This window comes from Orbicella franksi, chromosome 14 (genome assembly GCF_964199315.1).
Source record: "Orbicella franksi chromosome 14, jaOrbFran1.1, whole genome shotgun sequence".
Taxonomy (NCBI): domain Eukaryota; kingdom Metazoa; phylum Cnidaria; class Anthozoa; order Scleractinia; family Merulinidae; genus Orbicella; species Orbicella franksi.
The window spans coordinates 6,635,037-6,658,371 of NC_138158.1; the positions used below are offsets into that span (position 1 = coordinate 6,635,037).

General features: G+C 38.1%; 1 protein-coding gene across 2 annotated transcripts in view; it reads left to right on the plus strand.

Annotated features, from left to right (window-relative positions):
- The first annotated feature begins 4,574 nt into the window (after positions 1-4,574).
- Positions 4,575-23,335, plus strand: part of LOC145468091 (uncharacterized) — a 39,400-nt gene continuing 20,639 nt past the window's right edge. The window contains exons 1-3 of one of the 2 annotated variants that reach the window (XM_081451768.1): positions 4,575-5,065; positions 13,602-13,909; positions 14,168-14,315. In XM_081451768.1, the coding sequence (XP_081307894.1) occupies positions 4,939-5,065; positions 13,602-13,909; positions 14,168-14,315 (583 nt within the window). In that variant the 5' untranslated portion in view covers positions 4,575-4,938. Of the gene's footprint in view, positions 5,066-13,601; positions 13,910-14,167; positions 14,316-22,835; positions 23,209-23,335 lie in introns of those variants that run through there. The other variant, XM_081451767.1, reaches the window with a different exon arrangement.

A 23,335-nucleotide genomic window follows, 5' to 3' on the forward strand; every position in this document is an offset into this window, starting at 1 on the left:
AATAGTTCAAGACAACACTATTTGTAGGTAATAACATATTTGTCGGTATTATAATTTTAGTAAGTAATAGATTATTTGTAGAATACAGTATTCGCAGGTAATGAAATATTTGTAGTCAATAGATCATTTGTTGGCAATAGAATATTTGTAGACAATGGAATATATGTAGGTAATAGAATATATATAGATGATACAATATTTGCAAGTAACAGAATATTTGTAAGTAAAAAAATAAACTACTTTGAAAATAATAGAATTTTTGCTCTTAATGAAATATTTGTATCCAATAGGATATTTGTAGGTGGTCTTAAGTTATTTTAGGTAACGTATTATTTTCATGTAATAGAATGATTTTTTATAATATAATTTTTGTAGACAATGGAATATATGCAAGAAAAGATTATTTGTAACTAAAAGAATACTTCAGGAGAGTGGCATATTTTTCGGTAGGCCTAAGAGAACATTCGTATAAAGAATAGTCAAAGGCAATAGAATATTATTAGTTTATAAAATATTTGTAAGCAATAGAAAATTCGTAGCTAAAATAGTCGTGGACAAGAAAATATTTCTAGGCAATATCATATTTGTAGATAATAGAATATTTCTGGACATTAAAATGTTAGTAAATTGTGGAATATTCAAATTAGACAATATTATTTGGAGATACCAAATACTAGTGCATTGTATTTTAGAAATATAAACACATGACTTTGTAAGCTACTACTTTTCACAACCGTTTCGCTGCAATCTCTAATTTTACAATGACATTGCATTTTTTTTATTCATTCTCCTAAGGCCTCCTAATGGTCCGTTAAAAGATCTCACCGGAAGCAATATAAATTATACAATAATCCTATTGCAAAGAATCCATTTTGATTGGCTGACGTGCTCCTTTCTGTCAGTTGTCATGGGGCGATTTCCACTCAACCAAAGAAAACCGGAATTTTTCATTGAATGGAAAGCGCTCATAGTTTTAGACTTAATTTTTTTCTTTTTTTGTGATCTGATGTGTTTAAATTGATCAGAAGGCGTGCTCGTAGAAAATTACAAAAAACAAAACAAAACAAAAAAGATGTGCTCGTCTGTAGAGGCCATCTCCACCAGTCGTCATTATTGGACGAGACTGACCACTTGGTTCGAGCTTCTCGGCCTGGACGTGATCAGGCGATAACATGCCCCATGAACGTACTTTCAGATGTTAGCATAACCCACTGACCGACTATCAGGTGAGAGCGCAATTGGTTAGGCTTAACAGGGGCCGTGTAAATTAATTAAACGGCGAGCTCGGGTTTCGATTTAGCAAGTAGATTCCATGTTGCCGTGCGTCTGTGGACTAATAGATCACAGATGACGTCAAAATGTGGTAAGAACTAAAAAATGGCACACGATAGCCGAGTGTGTCATTGAAGTCTAATCATATTTTGTTTATCTATGATCTTTTACTGAACAAACGCCAGGCAACATGGAATCTACTTGTTTTCTACAGTATAGAAACAAAAAAGAATGTTGATGACGTCATCTATGTGTCTGTCCTCCAATAGATCATAAGTAACGACCAATCAAAAAGCAAGAATAATTATAATTGTTGTAAATCTACTGGCATTCTGATTTGAATGCCGGTCTATCTTGTTGCAGATAGTAAGTTTAATGAGTAGCCTAGCAGTGCGTGGTTGTCAAAATGTCGGCCGCTTCTTTGCGTTGTCAAATTGTCTGTAAAGAGTATTTAGATAACATTTTGAACAACTAGTAGATCTACCATGTACTAAAACAATTAGATTAGTTTACCTAAATGGCGCAAAATGGTGCCGAAGGGAAGAAGGATGTAAAGAGTGTCGATGCAGAGCAGGGTTGTTCCCATACAGAACACAGGATTGTCGGTAACAGTAACAAACTGTAATCAGAGAAGTTAAATAAACCGGCTGCATGCAACACTAAGCCTCATTACATTTTCATTGTTCTCTTACGGACGAAACTCACGCTCTTATAGAGGTGCAAGTCCTGGAGTTTCCAGAAACTTCTGAAAGGAATTAAATAGCATTGTTGCAAGGTTTCTAAATTCGAATATTACATGAGAAATACAACATTCAGTGTAAAATGGGATTGACTAGCCTACACGACTCCTACGGTTCGTGACATTTGTACATTTGCCGTTCTCTGTTCGGTCACTCGACCTTTCTTGTCGCTTCACTCGTGTTCATGAAGGGCACTTCGTGTTGTGTAACAAGGAGGAATTTTAAGCTCACTTGGTATCAGTCCCTTTGCGAGAGCTTCTTTACTCCTCCGCACCAGTCCCCTTTTCGACTTCGATTAAATCGTTATCGAGCTTGAAAACAAATGGAACTCGATAAAAAATAAAATCCATTCGTGCTCGATACAATTTCGGCTTCATAAAAATTCGATCGAACTCGAACAAAGTGATCGAGCTCGATATAGCATCGTACGGATCCCCCTGGAAATGAACGGCCCCGCTTGCTCATTAAGCTCGAAAGCAACTGAGGTCGATTCGTGATCCGAGGTTCGTCTGTCTACCGAGCACGATCAGTCGGTATAGCACTCGATTCTTTTGGAGCTCTATTACCTCAAATCGAACACGACGAACTGAGGTCGATTAGTAATGTAGGTCGATATGGATATCGAGGTCGATTACCATGATTCGACGTCGGTTGCCCAGAAACTAAAATTGATCCAATAGCTCTTACCTTCAATTAGTACATAATTGACTAGATCCATCCCCTCCCTCAAGATTCCTATGACAACGTCACTTAGTAAGAGACATCTGCAACTACTAATATTATTCAAAATGTGGGCAGTAACATCCATCCAAAAGGAGTACGAAAAGGGACAAGTAAATAATACATAGTTTCTAGTTTCTTTGGTATCTTGACAAAAGGAACAGTTAGGGCTTGGAATATAGCCTATATTAAAAAGGATTTCATTGGTAAAAAGAATGGAGTTCAGTACTTTATATTTCAGAGATCTTAAGTAGGGTTCGCTAGAAACTCTTATGGGCAACGTAAAGACTTCTGCAATACAGTTATCTTCCAAATCAAATTCTTCCGCTATCTTGGCCCATTTCTTTGGCTTTTCATACTTAAACTTTATCAAAAAGCTATAATAGTCACAGCATTTACAGTTCTAAGGATCAAGAACGACGGTAAAAGAAGGTGGATGTGTACGTAGATTCAATGGCTCTGCGTGTCTCAGTCCTGTCCAGGTCAAGAAATTAAAATTCAAAAACCTTTCTCCTTCAAGTGTCAAAGGAGTTAATATTTGTCTTATCATAAAGTAGATCTTTGGTATACTTAATACCTTTTGAAAAATATTGTTTATAAAACACACTTTTACAGTCAATCTTTATTTCTCTGTTATTCCATATATTATATTTATATTCGCCATCACAATCAACAAGGTCTCGTAAATCTGACTACCATTGATAATAACAATTCATAATAGAAATCAGGTAAAATATTTAATTTATCAACAGCATAGATGCAATTAAATACAAATAACCCCCCGTGACTACTTAAGAGATCATTAAGATAAAGTTTCCAAAAACTGCTACATTTATCATCAATTATTTTTTTAACCAACTTAACCTTAAGGCTTTAACCATGTTTTCATAATCGACCATGTTGATACCGCCAGAATCGTAGGGCGAATAAGTGGAGCGTCTAGTAACCTTATCTTTTCCATTCCATAGGAAATGAATCAGTAGAGTATTAAATTCCTTTATAATTTTAGGTAGAGTAGTTAACACAGAACTCTGGTATATCATTTTTCAAAGCAAAAAGGCCTTGATAATCGTTACTTCACCGTGGATGGACAGCCCTCTGACTTTCCAAAGGTTAATGCGCATGTTAATTTTTCCATTCGCCCATAACCACAATTCCTTGCGCCTCTGATCTTACCGCTACCGCCTTGTTCGTGCGCTTCAATTCAGGCTCACTCACTGTGGCAGCAATTCTCCGGCACTCTCGATTTCTTTTCGTGATGATAGGCGGCCCACTGAGCTCCAGGTGTGAGATGATCGCTCATGACGAAAATACTTAGTATAAGGAGGGTCTAAGGACTATAAGAGTTTGTACGTGAATATTTTCGCGATCGGTCTCAGGAAGTAAAAATATGGTCAAGTTGTTAATAAAAATACCTGACGTTACTTGCTTTTGTCTGACGGCTCACTTTGCTGAAACGGGGTGTGTGTATATATATATATATATATATATATATATATATATATATATATATATATATATATATACATAGATAGATAGATAGATAGATAGATAGATAGATAGATAGATAGATAGATAGATATAAATGAAAAATTTGCATTAAATTTTCTCTATATATATATCAAAATTTTTTAGCCGAAAACTTTTTCAGTAAACATATTTAATTTGTGGCTAAAAGTTAACTTTGTAATATACTAAGTAGGTTTATCGCGAAATTCTTTCTATATCTGTAGAATGCGTTTGCTGCAAAATTCGGCTTTGTCTAAACTGCGGCTGAAACGAGGGTATGAATAATTTAGCGATTTCAAAGTGGGAAAAAGGGAGCAAACATTTGGCAAACAAAGCCATCGCGTGGCTTCTGTAAATGTTTTGAACCCAATTAAGTTGTTAAAAGACACCGTTGTAGAATGTGTCAGATAAAACAATGCTTTGATGGCTTTCATTTACAATCTGCTGAAATATGCTGAAACAAAACAAAACGTAAGTAAGCTGAAGTAGCCATAGCGCAAAGAATATCGGGAAGCATGTAACAGATATCCACCTTGCCCAGTCCTTTGGGAGTAATCTTATTTCAGGAGATCGAGGAAAACGAAAATTGTTCACGCATCAACAACGGCCAATATCATAGCCAAAAGACCCCCACAATTTTCCGGTTCAACTTTGTGCTGCTAACAGAGGCCGTTCTTTAATATGAGGTGAAGTTTTTATGCGGAAGGCTAGTCAAGCGAGACGGGTACGATTGCATTCCGTAACTAAACAAAAGATGGCGGAGCTTGGATCCGAGCTGTATTTCCGGGTGGCTTTCATCGCGTTACTTCTTTCTTTGGCTTCAGGTGAGCTCAGTATCCTTTGCAATATGTGAAGCAGTTAAAGTTTGTTCGATTTAGATGCGTTTTTGATTATGAATAAGTTTATTGAATGTGCTTTTGACTATTACATGTAAAGTGCGCGCTTCGTGACTCTTAAAAGCTTTCTGCGAGCTTAATTTATGCGTTTGAGCTTGTTGTCTTTGCTGAGGACTTTCGCACTGCACGATACGGTGTTTCATCATGCATAGCGTAACAATATAAAATATCACAAGGAGATCAAAATAAGGGAGGTCGTTCATAACGGAACAATATATAGCAGACATTGTTGTGGTTACTGCATGACTGCAATACAATACACGGCTCAATTGTTTCCGTAGTGTGACTTCCTTTCTATTCGCCCTACTTTTGGTTAAGAAATTCTTGCTTCGGTGACCCAAAGTAATGCAGAATGCTTAGGTTAAGGTGTAGTTTACGGCGCATTTCTGTGAGAAAATCGAAGATTGGATAGTAGATTTTGCGTTTCAGTACTTAACAGATTAATCCAAGATTGCTCGGATCATGGTGCATCGAAGAATCGAAGAATCCACTCAGGATGAGGGTTCTTGACTATTCATCAGTTCCTTTGATGCACCATAATCCAAGTGATTTTGAATTAATCTGTTTAGTACATGCACATATTGAAATATGCAAAATCCGTTTTCGGATTTAATAATGTTGGAAATGATATTCCCAAAGACAAGCACAATAATAATTACAAATGAAAACCCATTCAGAAGGCAGTCTGGCGCATGTGAGATGAACATACTTAAACACAGAGTGAGCCTATATAACTAAGCAGAGGTGTTCATGCTCCCATTTGATTGGCTTATTCACGCAGGTCTAATTTTAGCGTGCACAGAGTTGCCACTGAGTTCTGGAGAGCGATCTGGTGTAATTTTTCCGTTTTTTAGAAGTAAGGAATGCCTTTTGAATTAAACAAAGGAGAAGAGTTTAGAAAGATAATTGATTTTTTTGTTTCAAAGTCATAATTTTGTTTTTTCACTTGTGAAAGCATATTGTATGTTTTTGAGCTGTTTACTCAAATTTAAATGCTGTGTCTTGTACTTTTGATGCCAGAAAAGAAAATGGAGTCTCTGCGGTTAAGAAATAAGTTTGGAAACTAAAACTTGTAAAAGACCCAAGATACGAGCAAACTAACCCAAAACAAAATATTATAATTATATCTACAGTAATATGGTTAGTCTTCAGCCAGTTATCTAAAAGAAATTCCATAAGGTGAGCATTGGCTGCTGTTGTAATCTTGCTGGTGAAATTCAGTTGGTTTTTATAGTACTCAGCCATGAGTCTTCCTTCTCCTTTGTAATGTTGATATTCAAGCGAAATCTCACTTTTCCATGTTTCAAGTTCTCGTTGTAATAATACATTTAACATTTACATTTAACTCTGGAAGGAGGGAAGCCTGGGCCGAGTTTGCCCGAGTCTGCGCTGTATAATTCGGTGTATGCTGTAAAACTCTGAACGTCTGCTCGATCTAGCTGGCTTTTAGCTACGGTTTTCTTTGAGAAATATGTCGCTTCGAAGGAGTACAAGAGCAACAAGGCCTCCTGTTACATTGAAAGACTTCCGTTTGGAAACAGATGCGGAGGCGAGCAGTCAGACGCGTGCGATCACAGAAGAATTGGACCAAGTGGAATCTCTGCTCGAAAGCTTGACTCCCGAAGCAGGAAGATCTGCTGCCGGTGTCAACAAACTCAGGGGTTTAACACCTGAAGCTGAAGACCGATTTTCCAGCGATGTTCTCAACCTTCAAAATGCGAACTTAAAACTGGAACTTGAGCTCACACGAGCCAAAATTGAACTCGCACGAACCCAGTCCGAGGTGACAAAAACGACACAATCGAAAATGGCGGCTCCAGCTTCGGCGCATGGCAACACACAGCTGCAAGACCAGAGTACAGTCCAACGGTCCACCATTCCTTCTCTAAAAATGTTGCAAACCAACCCAGCGGTTCAGGAGGATCTCAACGCTTTAGAAGATTCACTCAGAGACCCAATTCTTCTGGGACTTTCCGACGAATTGGCGGATCCAGCACAGCAACTACTGGAACCCAGAAGTTCCCTCAGAGGTAAGCGTCCCCTGCTCATTCCAGATTTTGTGAGTTCCCTCCCAGTTGTTCTGGAAGAGGACCGGGACACCGTGCTTGGCGTGTCCAGTGGCACTCAAATAATATTAAAGACTAACAACCAGAAGAAACTCCAACTTGCCAACATCTCCTTTCCACAATGGTCAGCTGCAAACTTCCGAATCATGGACACACTCATCAAAGAAGATGACTTATCATCAACCTCAGATGTCACGAATTACATTTCATGCAGCACAAAAGTCTCAGAGCTGGCAAAGATTTATCCAATACCCCGTGTTGTCCAATACAATGACTGTTATCGCCGAATGCAATTTGCTAGTGGTTGCAAGTGGGGCACAGAGAGTCAGTTTATCTACCAGCAATCTCTACACAAGCCTAATGCCACCTAGCCTGGCTCAACAAAACAAACAGGCCGCCCTCCAAACAAAACAGCACCCACCATCAACCCGGCTACAGGAAAGCAGGTGTGCTATGATTTTCAAAGGCGTCAAGGCTGCAGCTATGGCACAACTTGCAAGTACGACCATGTGTGTATGAAACCACAGTGTCTGGGGGATCACCCACAATGGAGGCACCAATCCCCCTCAACATCTAACCCCCAAGCCTAAACTCACACTTGCCAGCAGAGCTATCTCCCAACGATTATTGTTCAGTGGAGCCACTTGCAGGGGATGGCTCAACTGCATCTGCCACAGCAGGGGTATACCCCGACAGTAATTTAGGAGCAGCAGAGTGTGATATTACTTGCAATCATTCAGCAGGGCCTTTATCTTTTGACGCGCAGCAGCCCGATGCAGCCTGTATCTCCACAGACTTAAAGTATGAGATATAGGCCAAAGAACTAGTTAAAGACTTTATTCTCACTGGTGTACAAGAGTGTTTTGACTTGATCCAGCGAGACGCAACTGTTTACCGGCTTTCACCAAGAACAACAAATCAGCCCTCAGACCTGGAGCCAAAGAGCAGATTGAAGAGCAACTGTCTGAAGGCCTTTCACTTGGCCATTTTGCAACATCAACAACACCTCCCACCATTGTTAATGCTATTGGAGCTGTGCCCAAAAGGGACTCTTCAGAACTGAGGATGATAATGGATTGTAGCCGACCCTCTGCAGCAAGTGCTAATTCTTACATGGACCTTGACCACTACAAATATATAACAGTTGATGAGGCAGCATGCCAAGCTAAACCTGGCTTCTGGTTAGTTAAGGTTGACTTGAAACATGCTTACCAAAGTGTTGGGACACACCCTAACAGCTGGAAAGTGACTGGTATGTCTTGGCATTTTGAAGGGACTGCCACCTGTACGATAAACACCTCCCTTTTGGTGCTCGAACCTCTCCCATGGTTTTCCACTGCTTCACACAATCCGTTTGCAGAATGATGGCCCGACGTGGCTTCACAGTGCTTGCCTACTTGGATGATTTCCTCATAATAGAGCCCAGTTAGCAGCAGTGTCAAATCGCCATGGACACCCTCATCGGTCTGCTTCAGTCTCTTGGTTTCAGGATAAATTGGTCAAAGGTTGTTCAACCCAGTCAATCTCTATGCTTTCTAGGAGTTGAAATTGATACAGTGAGTCGTGAACTTCGTCTTCCCAGCAACCATGTATCCGAGCTATTGGAAATCTTGAACTCAACTTTACCTAAATGCAAGTGCCAGAAACATCACCTTCAGCGCCTTGTAGGAAAACTTAGCTGGGCTGCTTGTGTCGTCAGAGGGGGTCGGACCTTCTTGTGCCGCCTGATCACTGTTATGAACTCTGTAAACCATCCTCACCACCGTGTTTACCTTAATGGCCAACAAAGAGCAGACCTTCATTGGTGGGTGTACTTACTCCCTGCTTTCAACTACAAATCCCTATTCCCCGACAAATATACCATGACATCACCAGCATATACCAATGCATCAACTGCAGGTGGTGGCTGCTTTTGGCAAACTGATTGGCTATGTGTTAACTGGGCACTAGATTTCCCAGATGTTTGTTCCCTTCATATCAATTACAGAGAAGCTTTCATGATCCTTCAAGCGGCCAAACGGTGGGCCCCCTATCGGTCTAGACAAAGGATTATACTTAAGTCAGATAGTGAGGTTGCAGCAGCAATTGTTAACAAAGGAACCACCCTCTGCCCAATCATGATGGAATGGCTCTGGGAGCTGTTCTGGTTGTCATAGTACTATGATTTCCACCTGATAGTGGGTCACATCCCAGGCTCACTCAATGTTATTGCAGACAGTATTTCTAGACTTGATGAAACATGCCACCAAGACACGCTTCGAGCATGGCTCTCACAGTCTTCTTCCTCTACTATAGACCTCTCGTCTCACATGTCACCTTTATCGCTTGCTTTCCTCAGACCCAGAGGATCAGTCAAGATTGGATATGGAAGTTCTTAACTTTTGCAAACAAGCCTATGCATCCTACACCAAGACCACTTACATAAGTCAGCTGCGAGCCTATTTCATCTTCTGTGCATATTATGGGTACCAGCCGCTACCAGCATCCACCATAACACCCAGTCGTTATGCAGCTTTCTTGGCTCGATCATTATCTGCTTCCTCAATTCCCACATACCTGAACATTGTTCGTATCCTCCGTTTGGAACATGGCCTTGAGGATCCTACCAAAAATAACTTCCACTTAGCTACCACTTTGCGTGGTATTCGCTGCTGCAAAGGACACACAGTCTCGCAGTAGAAACCCATGACCCCCGACATGCCTCTGGCTATCAAGGAACATTTGAACTTGACAGACCCACTCCATGCCAATTTCTGGGCTGTCTGCTTAGTTGGTTTCTTTGGGCTTCTTCGTAAAGCCAATATGCTGTTAAAGGGCATTGCCAAGTTCAACCCTTTAAAGAACCTTAGAAGAGGTGACATTGTGTTCTATCCAGATTGGGTCATCATTGTCAACCTCTGGTCTAAAACCATTCAGTTCAGCCTATGACTCCTCCTCATCCCACTTCCTCGCATCCCAGGTCACCCATTGTGTCCTTATGCAGCACTACAGAATGCCTTCAAGCTTGTTCCAGCCTCACTGTCTGGCCCTGCCTTTGTCTTACCAGCACCCTCAAGCAGTAGCCTGATGCCTCTCACATATGCAAAGTTTGACAACCTTCTTAAGTCAGTGGCATTGACAGCGGGCCTTGACCCATCTCGCATCAGTGGTCACAGCCTTAGAGCTGGGGGGGGGGGGGGGGCTACCCTAGCCTTTCAAGCTAACCTACCTGAAGAGTTAATTAAGAGATTAGGAGACTGGCGGTCTGATGTCTTTAGGTTGCACATTCACATACCCATTAAGTATAGGATGCATGCTATTCGCCAAGTAGCCTTGTTTGCTTGATCACTCCGTTATTCTAAGTCATTTATATTGGTATGGGGTAGGTCGTTTCCTCCCGTGGGCAGATTGATTTTCAATAAATGCAAGGGCCTGTTTTCTGGGCCCTTTCCTCTACCCCATACTGTGGTTATTCAGTGATCCGCTAGAGTTCAGTTGTAATAATACTCCTTTTATTTACATTTAACTCTGGGAGGAGGGAAGCCTGGGCCCAGTTTGCCCTAGTCTGCGCTGTAGAATTCTCTGTATGCTGTAGAACTCTGAACATGTGCTCAATCTAGCTGGCTTTCCCTGCCTCCCGCCCATAGTTTCTGTTATGTTGTAGTATTCCAGTTCTGCATGGGCAGATTGATTTTCAATAAATGGAAGGGCCTGTTTTCTGGGCCTTTTCCTCTACCCCATACAACCCTCCAAGTTGCGACCATTTTAGTCGCCATGGTGACTAGAATTTTGGAGCTGGCGACTAAATTAGAATGCAAGTCACCAGCTCAGCGACTAAAATTAACGTGACCTGTGTGTCAGGAGCTTGAGCGAACTATCATCTGGAGCGAAAAGAAAAACGTTCTGAGCATTAAGAATTCACTTTGCAAAGCTAGTTGTTGTGGGATTTTAATCAACAGAAATGGAGACTGAATAAAATGAAATGTTACACGGTAAACAAAGATCAAGGAATTGTATTCAGTTGAGCTTGGGACGCGACGAAATTCGTTCCACTCGACTGAACTTTGGCACGTGACAATTTTACCTGGAAGCGTGAGACAACGCACGCAATCTGGTCATTTGCCATCGAAAAGAAGAGGAATTGCAAAAGCTTGGAAAGCTCGACGGTGACAGGATCCACAATATATTTGAGAAACGTATTTTGTTTCAGTGGATACGAAAATACTTGACTTTACAGCAAACTTGGTAACACAAGCACGGGGGATTCTATAAATAAAGAAAACTGTGGTGAAAAGCGGCTCACAGCTGTAAATAAATTTCACTTGTGTGAACGAACCTGGATTTATTTTTAAATTGTCAAAGATTTCATCAATAAAAAATATCCTTCATAGTGATTGCCCTAAAACTTGTGAAAGTACTTTCGCGTTGAGTATTCGCGTTCTGCGGTTCGCATATTAAATTCAAAACGACAAACAATTTGAGCGTGAACTTTTCTGTCCATTTCAATACAGTCTTTAATTTTCAGATGAAGTTTTATATCGTTTGCTTATTCAAGCAGAAAACGAGGTTGAACATTTAAAAAAGATCATAAGCGATAAGGTTAAAATAGTGTTCACTTTATGGTCTCAGCAAGAATTTGATGCCGCCTTGATAAACATTGGAAAACTTTCCGCCATTCTTGATGGTTGATTTCACAACCAGCGCCAGCAGTGAAGGAATGGTTCAAATCCTCAAAAAGATCAAGAATACCATTTCTTCAATCTGAAGTCCATACCACATGTGGTTTCTAAGTTTTAATGCAGAAATATGGAATTCTGTGTGCTGGCTGTAGATTTGTAAATATGTGTCACTAGTATAGATTAAAAACAAAAAAAACTTTATTTCATAGTATGAAAGTTTGAATTGTTTGGAGTGCTCAAGTCATTCCTAAGTTACCATTTAAGTGTGATTATAAAATATTAAAAACTCAAGTGAGAGTTTATAATGAAGATAGTCTGAACCTTTGGTTTTTGATATTTGTGGTGTCACTTGTAAATCGATGGAGCTATTTGAGGGCATGTACATTTGCATTATTATAACCATTGTAAAATATTTATTGAAAGTGAAAGCCAATCAATTTAAAATGACTGAATGAGAACTGTGATCAACTCACAACACTGTTGCAATAATATAGTACTTTTTCATTGTGATCAGAAACTATTTCATTTGACCATTAATCATTCCAATAAAAGCATATTTGAATCAACATTAGGTATATAGTTCTTTCACTGAATGGGACTTCAATTTACTTGGTGGTTCAAGGAAAATGTTATTAATAATACAGTTGGATAATAATAAGATTATCATTTATTATTAATTAATTATTAATTTGTGCATATATTTTAGCGACTAAAATTTTTCACTGGCGACCAAACCTGAACAGTCAGTGGCCAAATGGCCACTAAGGAAAAAAGTTAACTTGGAGGGTTGCCATACTGTGGTTATTCAGTGATCCACTAGAGTTAATTTGTTTTCTTCTTAGTAATTTTTGTTTCGAATTCCTTTGCTCTGAACAACCTGAATGTGTACTGGGGTGTGATTAGAGTTTTTGGCATATAGCGGCTTGCACATTAATTTCATATTTGCAGGTGGTGGCTTATAAATGCTTAACTACATAAGTTGAATTGGCGTGATAACTGTGGCTTCTCAACTTCCCTTTATCCCCCAATTTATTCCATATTGAATACTGTATATCCTGGCTGGGGCAGCATTAACTGGCGATACAGAGAGCTGGCTATGCAGGGCTTCAACAAGAGTGAAGTGTATAGATCAGGGCACAGTTAGGAAGAAATTTTCTGGCCATTGTAGCAAGATGGGCTTTACAATAGGGTGGCAACATGTGGAGGTTTGACTGTAATCTCTGCTTTTTGGACAGACTCCGAGGAGCTGTACTCACATTTTCATGGTTGTCACAGGTCAGGAAATGGTCAGGGGAAAAAAAATTCTTCAAGGTTATGAAAGGGTCAGGCAATTTCATTTTGAGTCAGGGAAAATTGACGATGTGAAGAAAAGGCAGGGAAAATTGAAATAATATAATGCAGCTGATTCCATTGAAAGCTGGAAGTAGGACCATTTGGGGTCATCGTGATCTCAGTGATATTTTTACTTAATGAAGAAGGAAAATTTGTTGAAAACTTATCAGTCTTAATGATCAAGTGTAAAGAAGGGCTGTAAGTTGAGGCCAGAAACTGGTACTGCATGTAGATGTGACATTTTGTATTTATTTGGTCAGGGAGACTTTATTTTGATCAGAGCAAAGTAAGGGAATTTTGAAAAGTGATGTCTGTGACAACCATGTTTTATGAGACAGTGTAATGTTTCTCATACTACAAAGAAGTGCGTTTTCTCTCAAGTACTACACAACTTATTTTTAACTGCAGGATATTGTAATTATTTGGATCTTGGTATGGAAAGTGGATCAATTCCAGACAGTAAAATAACAGCTTCATCTGAAAAAAATGTCAACACAGCAGCCAAGAATGGTCGACTGAACTCAGGATCATCATGGTGTGCAGGGACAAGTGACAGTAATCCATACCTACAGATTGATCTACAAACACTTCATATCATGTGTGCTGTGTCCACTCAAGGGAATTCTCAAGCAAATCAGTGGGTGAAGAACTACACTCTACAATCATCCATAGATGGGTCAAAATGGACAAATTACACAGAAATTGGACAAGTTAAGGTAATGTGTGAAATGAATCATTATATTTTCATACATAAGGAAATGATTCAGACTTTTCTGCAGTTACATGTAATTATTTATGTTTGCATGCAATATGTTCACTAGCTGCTACAAAGTTGTACTATTGCTCTGTGACTATAATTATTTTAAAATATGATTTTAAAATAAAGATAGTTTTGCTGAGCCATCTAACCTACTAAAAGAAAATCAATTTGTTACATAATTGAAACTTATTGTTTCCTATGTTTTTAATTTCAGTCTCTGAAGGGAAATGAAGACAGAAACTCAGAGATTAAGCACATTCTTAATGCAGGTGTTTTAGTGAGGCATTTGCGATTTTTGCCGGGAACTCACCATGGTGGTGTGTGTTTGAGAGCAGAGGTGTTCGGAGTGAAACAAAAACCAGGTGATTATTACTAAAACACATCTTTGATGCTGTACATGTGTTGTAAGTAAGTTTGAGTCTGCATATCCTTTGCTTCTCTCTGGCTTCTGTAGCATAAAGCCATGAGACTCCCTTGTAATGGATGCTAGTCTATCACAGGGTTACCCCCAGCATAAGCATTAAACTTACTGGTACCCATTTATACACCTTGGGTGGAAAGAGGCCTTAATACATGTATGAGTCAGCTGAGTAAAATGTCTTGGCCAAGAACACAGTTAACATTACATGTATATACCTTTAACCAAATTTGAATACAGTTAAAAAAATTTTATCAATACAATTTTTATCAATTGAAATTAATAATGAAATCAAAGTTTAAAATTACAGATTAAACTACTTACCATTAAATTATAGACCCTATTCATAAATGGTTGCCAGTTTAAAATTCTTTTGTATGCATTTAAATTAGCCCAACTAACCTTGTTTGAGAGTAAAAATTCTTTTGAATTATTAACTCAAAAATGAGGCTAGTTGGGCTAATTTTAATACTTACAAAAGAATTTTCAATTGGCAACCATCTATAAATAGGGTCTTTTACTGAATCTACAATACAGTGCTCATCTCACAGATACTTACAGTATTACAGTACTGTTACAACACAGGTTTTACAAGCAACGGTAATTAACTGTAATAAGAAATACATCTACTCTCATGATTGCCCTTGCAAGTGGACAAGAGATCTCTAAACTTAAAGTGGAAAATTTTTTGTCCATTTCTATAAAGGGTTATTAAATCACTGTTCGTTATGAAAGTATAAGGTAAGGTGAGGTAACTTTATTTAGAGTCATAAACGTAGGTTAGTGGTTGCCCAATCTCCTTAGACTGGGGCTTGTGATAAAAGTGGACGACTATTGACAATGACATTACTAAGTATATTTTTCTACATATATGTAACATAAGAGTTCGTGTTTTTTTCTTTACTGACTGGCACACAGAGAATCTTGCTTTTGGAAAGCCCACAAATCAGTCGTCAACATACAGAAATGCTCTGATCGGTGCTGCTGAGTCAGGAAGAGCAGTGGATGGAAATGCGGACACTGATATGCGTAACAAACACTGTTCACATACAAAACAAGACAACCCCAGCTGGTGGCAAGTGGACCTGGTTTTAGGTCACGCAGCAGTCTATGAAATACACATAGTTAACAGGTTCACAGGTGATCCAGGAAAAAATAATGTAGACTACAAAATAACATTTGGTGAGTACATACATGTAGTGTTCTCAAAACTTAAACGCTAAGACAAACTACATGGAAGTAGCAGTAGCACTCTTACAAGAGCACACGTTCTGTAAATTATCACTAAAAGGAGGTCATATTTATATATACTTATCATGCAAAAAGTTGTGTTTAAGGGGCAAATTGTTTGAATGTCTTGATAGATTAATAGATAAAAGGTGTACTCAAAATAGTACTGGCCAGTTAGTTTAGAGAATTTCTTGCCAAAATGCTCAAGTTGAAAGATGAGTTATATTTAGCCCAGGGAGAAAACAGCTTGTACGCTTCAATTCAACCTTTTCATGGTTCTTTGATGATCCAGGACAGATGTACATACAAGTAACTTTGTCCTCAAATGTACTTGGACTTCTCTAGCAAAGCTCTTCATTATTAGATAATTATAGGCATGCCTTGATTATAAGAGCAGTGGCAGATCTAGGGAGGGGGCCTGGGGGAGCTTACTGCCCCTTATTTTGGGGAAAAAAAGAAGAAATCACAGAAGGAAGAAAAGCCAGCAGGGTAAGGAAAATACCCCCCCTCCCCTTAGCTCAAGGACTGGATCCACCACTAAAGAGGTTGCAATATGACCTGCTTTTAGCATTGTGCAAAGTTTTTACATGTACTTCACTTAATTTTAAGCACATGTAAAGGCTACCTGATGGCAAGTAATTTTTTCAAAAAAAAAAACAATCAAATTTTTAACAATTAACAAATAGTGGACATGAGATCAAAGAAAAAGGATTGCATTAACCAAGCTTGAAGGATGTCTTTGTGCTAAAAAAATAATTTCAAGTGATGTGTTTAATTTTTGCATACATTTAATCCATTTACTCCCGTGCTGTCCGTAACCACCCGTGCGAAAAACCTGTCCAATTTTCCGTGCCGCCCACAACCACCTGAAATAAAGCATGTGGGGACAATAGCCTTTCCTACCCTCCCTGAAGACTTTTTAGTTCTCTTATTGTTCCATTGTTCTTGAGGACAAATAAACCAATCAGAATTGACTTACTGAGCATATTTTTAGAAGACTTTAGGGGTCCTAGAAAGACAGTTTTTCTTCTTAAACTCATGCTCTCGTAAAGTGCAGGTTATCATGAGGCGCTGCGGGCCAAATCTACAAACTTCAGAGGCCTTGTTTTCATTCCTAACAAGGAAAAATTACTACTTTGGGATTTAAAATAGAAAAAAAATATATAAATTAATGTTCAGGTGGCCTCAGAATGGAAGATCAAGGAGTACAGAGTCGTCAAACCTTTCTGGTGAAGAATTTTTCCTTCCTTTAACCGCCGCGAAAACATGACGATCAGTGCGCTTTCAAGTGAATTTTGAACACAGGTCATGGACTTAAAGCAGCTTTGTGGACTTAAGAAACAAAAATGGTAATGTCCATTATTGCTTCAAAGTTGAATTCAACTTTTGGAACGATCGGTAAAGCCATGGCCAATAAAGTGATTGCAAAAGTGGTCAGGAGAAACTCAGAGATTTCGCTTTAGTGTGTAGAATTAATTTGAACATGCGGTCGTGCAGCGAAGCACGTCTGCGAAATTTTCAATACTTTTTTGCTTTTAAATAGGTTTCTTCACCTCAGCTTGAATGAAAATTTATTGTCATTGAACTTCCTTTTGCATTTCTTTCATTTAGTGCCCTGTTTTGGGAAATTTTAGGTTTTAAAAGTGAACAGTATTTTTGCACGCTAGCTGGATTTCTGCATATTTAATTTACGGCGACCTCCGCAGTTTGTTTTATTAGTTTATTCACCTCGTTCAAATATATTTTTTTGAGTCTTATTCAGCTATTACAGAACTGCTGAGAAAAGAACTAAGTGGCTTCTAATTTAGCACAGTTGAAATACGATTGATCTCAAAATAATTAGCTTGTTTTTGTCGTCTTTTTGACTTACAACTCTTTCTTTCGCAGCGCTGTAATATTTCATTGTTCAGCAAAGAAATTATTTGATTTCTTGATTTCAAATTGGTTTTTACATGTGCCTTTGGCGTTTATTTTCCATTGTTTTCTCAAATGTTAGTCGTTATAGTACAAGAATGGAAATTCTGTTGTATTTGGTTTCAATTTGTTCTCCGAAGGCACTAATAACTCATTTTCGCATATTCAATTTTCTCGGCTTCTGTCAGGCATTTTGGTGCGAGGCAAAGAAATAATGTAATTTCTTGTTTTCTTATCAGTTTTAAACATCAAGTTGACTTCTTTTTGTTGATATTTTTTAATATTTTGGCCCTTCATATATATTCAACTTAAAATAAACAAAGTCTTGAAGCCTAATCTTGTGTGTGTGGTTACTGCGCATATGGTTTATTTTTAGTGCTTGCGCTCGCTCTGAAATGTCCAAAAATTGCCCGGGAATTTAGGGGTGGGTCGCGTGCAAATCGTTCAGGAGTCAATGGGTTAATTGTCTATGATTTTTTTCTTTGAAGTGGTGTAAAAGTTTCAGCTATGTACAACTTTGCAAAAATGTGACAGCTAGGATGCATTCTAGCCCAGCTGTATCCCTCAGATTTGCTTAATGCAATCTTTTGTCTACTGTAGAATCTTAACTGTAGCTATTAATAAACTGATCAGAGGTAGATTTTAATTTGAAGGATATTATTTGTTATCAGTTCCCTTTCAAACACTGTTTACGTTAAGTTAATAATAATTATTTTCTGACACTGTTGCCTAACCATCAATATGGCTTTGAAAACTGTGCAACTCCTTCATCAACTTAGGGGTGGACCATTGTGTTTTTGAGGAGGGTGTGGTTGATATAGTACAAGCACGAGTTTTTCTCTTTGCCCTTTGATGCACTAGGAGATTTTTTTCTCTGGACATGTGTACAGTATGCATGACATGTTTTCCTCTGTGTAACATGCTTTTTATTGGCTCTCTAAATGATTGTGAGTTTTTTTCACCAATGGTTGTGTGCATGAATGTTTTGTTTTTGGTACAAGTATATGCTTGCAGTAATTTTTGTTTTACAAAATTACCCATCCCTCTTATAAATTCAAGTGGTCCACCCCATAGTGAAAGGCCAGGGAGAGTTCTGCTGGGAATTTAAAATAGTAAGGTTCAATGGAAGTTCTGTTTTTATTGCCCAGGTAACTCTGCAGATGTGGTAAGCAACCTTCAGTGCACAGGACGCTATAGTTTTATTCAGTTCAGGGCATCAGCCATATGTTACACTAATCCACTGACGACTGGCAGATATGTTGGTATTATGACTACAAAGAGTCAAGTTCTCCAGCTATGTGAGGTGGAAATTTATTCACGAGGTAACTCAACATAATACTTTATTTTTATGAATTTACATGTAACTCAGCATAGTCAGGCTGAATGATGCACACACAGTCAAGAAATGCTTGTACTGCCTATTGGCACCGAGGGAAACTGTGATTGCTCTTTGACATCCAGGAAATCTTTGGATTCCTGGTATTGAGATAAATGTGGAGTACAAACCGACACTGTATGGACCTTGAGATGTTTAATCCATTTATCAAACGTAAGAGACAGAGTTTCATTGGGAAATCCAAACAACCAGAAGAGAGTTGAAAATACAATGTGCAGCTGAACATTTTTGACAAAAGTTTAGTTGTTTGGATAGCTTATAAAAACACTGTCTCAAGTGTTTGATATATCTTCTCAATTGAAACGAAAAATTAGGAGAAAATAGGGAAATAAAATCGTCAAAATCTATGCTAATTCAGACCATGTATCTAATTTCCCTTCACGCTTGTGATTTTCTTTGTTTTAACTTAATGAATTATTAATGAGTGTGATAAGTACATACATGTATACACCTTATGGTGCTACAATTATCATTTTCAAGAGCTAACTTTAAACAGGCTAAACAGACCAGTATTCTAACTGAAGCTTTTTGAGGCTAAGCAGAGCCCCATCCAAGCTGATCTGAATGCAAGTCTGTAGGTTTCAGTCTGTATTTTGTCACACCCATTTCATTGACATTCTTTTGTGATGTAATCATTCATTGCCTTCAATTACAAATACAGCTTATTGAAAAAAAAGTTTAATATTATTTGAAATTATTCATTTACCATGTTGACGTTTGCTGTTGGTGAACTTTTCTTGGTCAACTTTTCTTTATTGATGTGATGTTATTGCTTGTCAGTTAAACCAGTCATAGTTCTGCCCACGAGACAATCATTAAATTGTGTGATGCTGTACCTTGTGTTCCTGCTGTGACAAGCTTTGACGAGAGTTTTAGTGATAAACTGTATTCGTTCAGGAGTTTAAGGGGCCAAGATCTTAATTGTATTTATCAATGCCTGGAAAAAGATACTTGTAAAGTGGTAGAGAAGACAAATAAACGGCTAGGGTAAAGATCAGGTCAAAATTAGCAGTAATGTGTTAAAGTTGTACACTGTTAGTGGATCATGTTTTGCTGAAAATAGGAAGGCAAGTCCATTAAAGTCACATTACAACAAAATTCTAGCAGAAAGGTGTGATGGGCAATTACTGTACTTTGTAGTAGTCAAAAGAATGTGAATGTGCTTTTCATCATTTCATTTCTGTCACAATTCTTTACCTTGAATTTAGTGAGTACATGTTTTTTGTCACCTTTAGGTTGTGTGAGATTATTTTGAGTCAAGCATTGGAACCATTGAAAGGGCTTGTTTGATAATTACGTTTTTATTCCATGGTTCATTGAGCAAATTTTGTCCTCTCAACTTTTCTATTCTGGAGGAGTTTTTTTGATACATGTAAGTTCTCAACCGCTCTTTCCTAATCCCATGAAAATAAAATGATTCATGTGCATTGTGAATGTCTCTCCCATAAGGTTTAAGAGCAGCTCCGCCTAAATATCGACTAAACCAGGAAATAGCCAAAAAATGGAATTTCTTCAAACTCGCCCAGAATGAAGTTTTTAGGGTGACAGTTACAAAAATAAATCAATTAGTGTTTTTTTAACAAATTTGTTTCTTCCCGATGCCTAAAATCGGTCAAAATCGATTGAAAATAGACTGTATATTTAGAGACTCGTAACCTCAACAGTAGAGATTATCATTAAAAACTAATTGTATGTCGCATTTGTACTTTCTTTCTTGTATATTTAGAGCTATTTAGATCGCAATTTGATGGCAACTGTGCAGTTTGGTTGTTTTTCTCTGATGCACGATTATCAGTGCTCAGCAGGTGGGAATTTAAACATTGGCACTTGCAAAGGTTGCAAAATGTGAATTCAGTTCCTTCCGAAAGTTTTTCCAAGAAAACGAGTCCGCTATAAATATAAACATTTAGGTGAGTATCGGCTAGATAAAACGCATTGAAACTTCGCAAATTTCATTGAAGCTCGTTAATGTTCAATTCTCAATGAACGAAGTTATTGTGTCAAAAATGTGACTTTTAACTCCTTTGTAGACGGTATAAGATTTCATACGTCTACCAGTTTCTTGCAGTAACTGTTTCCGACCGATTTCAGTTGAAAATGTTTAAAACTAATGAAACATCTGCTGTCTATTGTTGTTATCGGGTCCATGACGCTTGGGTCAAAGGTCATGTTTTCAGGAAGTAGAAGTGCATTTACTTTGCGTTCTTGGCGCTCACGATTTTAATTACCCAAACATTTTATTTCATTAATTTGAAGAAGAAATCATGTTCTTTCAGACTATATAAGCCATTTTGGGGAAATCCATGTACCAGAACACCTTTTGAGCAGTTAAAAATAGGCTAAGTATTCACTTCTCGTTTAGTTGTCTTGCACTACACTGTATAACCTTTCACAATTTCATGAAATATTTGATTTGTAATCAAATCGCAATCTAGATATACAAGAAAGAAAGTACAAATGTGACGTACAATTAGTTTGTAATGATAATCTCTACTGTTGAGGTTACAAGTCTCTGAATATGCAGTCTGCTTTCGATCGATTTTGGCCGATTTTGGGCATCGGGAAGAAAAAAATTCGTTAAAAAAACACTAATTGATTTAACGAACTTAAACTCACATTTTTGTAACTAGTGCCCTAAGAACTTCATTCTGGGCGAGTTTGAAGAAATTCCATTTTTTTAGCTATTTCCCGGTTTAGTCGATATTTAGGCAGAGCTGCTCTTAAGGACTACATATTTTTATTTAATCCAATGTCATGATGATCGTTAATGCTTCTTTCAAGAAAATCTGGCCTTTGGAAAGCATGCTGATCAGAAATATGGTGCAGCTTATGGTGCTGTAAGCAGCCGAGCAGTGGATGGTAATAGTGATGTACACTTTAATAAAGGATCTTGTACACATACACATGTGATAGATGAACCCTGGTGGAGAGTTGACCTAGAGCAGATAGAGCCTGTTTCTGAAGTGTACATAGTCAACCAAGTAGAAACATGGGGGTACAGGCAAGGCAACTTTGAAATCAGAGTGGGTAGGTAGCTTTTCTATCAATTTTATAGTGTTTTGTAAAGGTCCAATTACATGCTAATACACCATCCAGCTTGTTTTGCCATTAACATGCATGGTGACTGTTTGTAATGAGCCTAGGAAAGTTACCCTTCAATTATATAAGTTCTGTCAATGTACATTTGCAATACAGTAGAGACTAAGCACAGCCAAGCCCAGCCTTGCTCAACACCATTTTGTGTAAACAACAGTCCTGTGCAGTGTAGTTTAATGCAGTGCAGTGTAATTAACACAGTGCAGTGTACAGGTGTAGTTCAACTCATTGTGGCTCAGCACAATTCAACATACAGCTGTAGCACATTGTTATATATATAGCTGGAGTTTAGTTGAATCTAACATGCGCTAGCTCTTATTGGGTGATATACATGTATTTCACATGGCAATGGCTAAACCTAAAGGTTGCCCTAGTGGGTGACCATATTGCCTGCTCTTCCACTAACCAGAGGTTACGTTGACTTCCTCTTGCCTTATCACTTTACAGTCTAAACTCCAGCTTATTATAACAAAACACTTAATTACTGGTCCCTTCGGCCTTGGGAAACAGTTTCGTTTTCCCTCTAATCTTCCTCTCAGGAAACATTGAGATCCTCAGGAAAACAAAAGTAAGTGTTTCCCTTGGGACAAATTATTAAGTATATAATATAGTTCAGCAGTTTATTTTTTATGTTGCTTAGAAGATGCGTGAATATCAGTTTCCCAATTGTAAGCCTACTCAAAATACTGTACATTATTAAACTGTATAACTACATGTAGCTTTGCTATGCTACACTGTAACCTTACCGGTAAGTACTTTTTAAATTGTAGCAATGCTTTGTGTCATTAACATTAGAATGATAGTTTTGAAAAAATAATTTGGAATAAATTTGCCTTAGAGTTCAGCCGGTAACTCTGACATAACTTCTGATAAAATCATGAGTAATGTTGGAAAACTAAGAATTGTCCTTTGACCACATGCAGAAATTACAATCAATGAAAGGCAACATGGCAAATGTAGAGCACAGTTATCATGTCATTCTCTTTTACTGTCTTGTCTACCTTTCTTTCAGGGTCAAAGGCCGCTAGTGGGGGTGTGACTAACCCTAAGTGTGGCCACAGTGGTTACAGTGTTCCAAAAGGGGAAGGTAAATCCTTCTTCTGTCGCCCTCCTTTGTATGGAAGATATGTGACAATCAGAAGTTTATTGACTAATGAGGCATTAACACTGTGTGAAGTTGAAGTGTATTCTGAAAGAAGAGGTATGATAAATAGTTATTCCAAAATCTGGAATCTGGATCAAGAGATTCAGCTTAAAACCCTCAATGTTATCTTTATCTTAATTTTGGTGTGACTTACATGTAGTCTTTGATAGAGTGTTCCATTAAA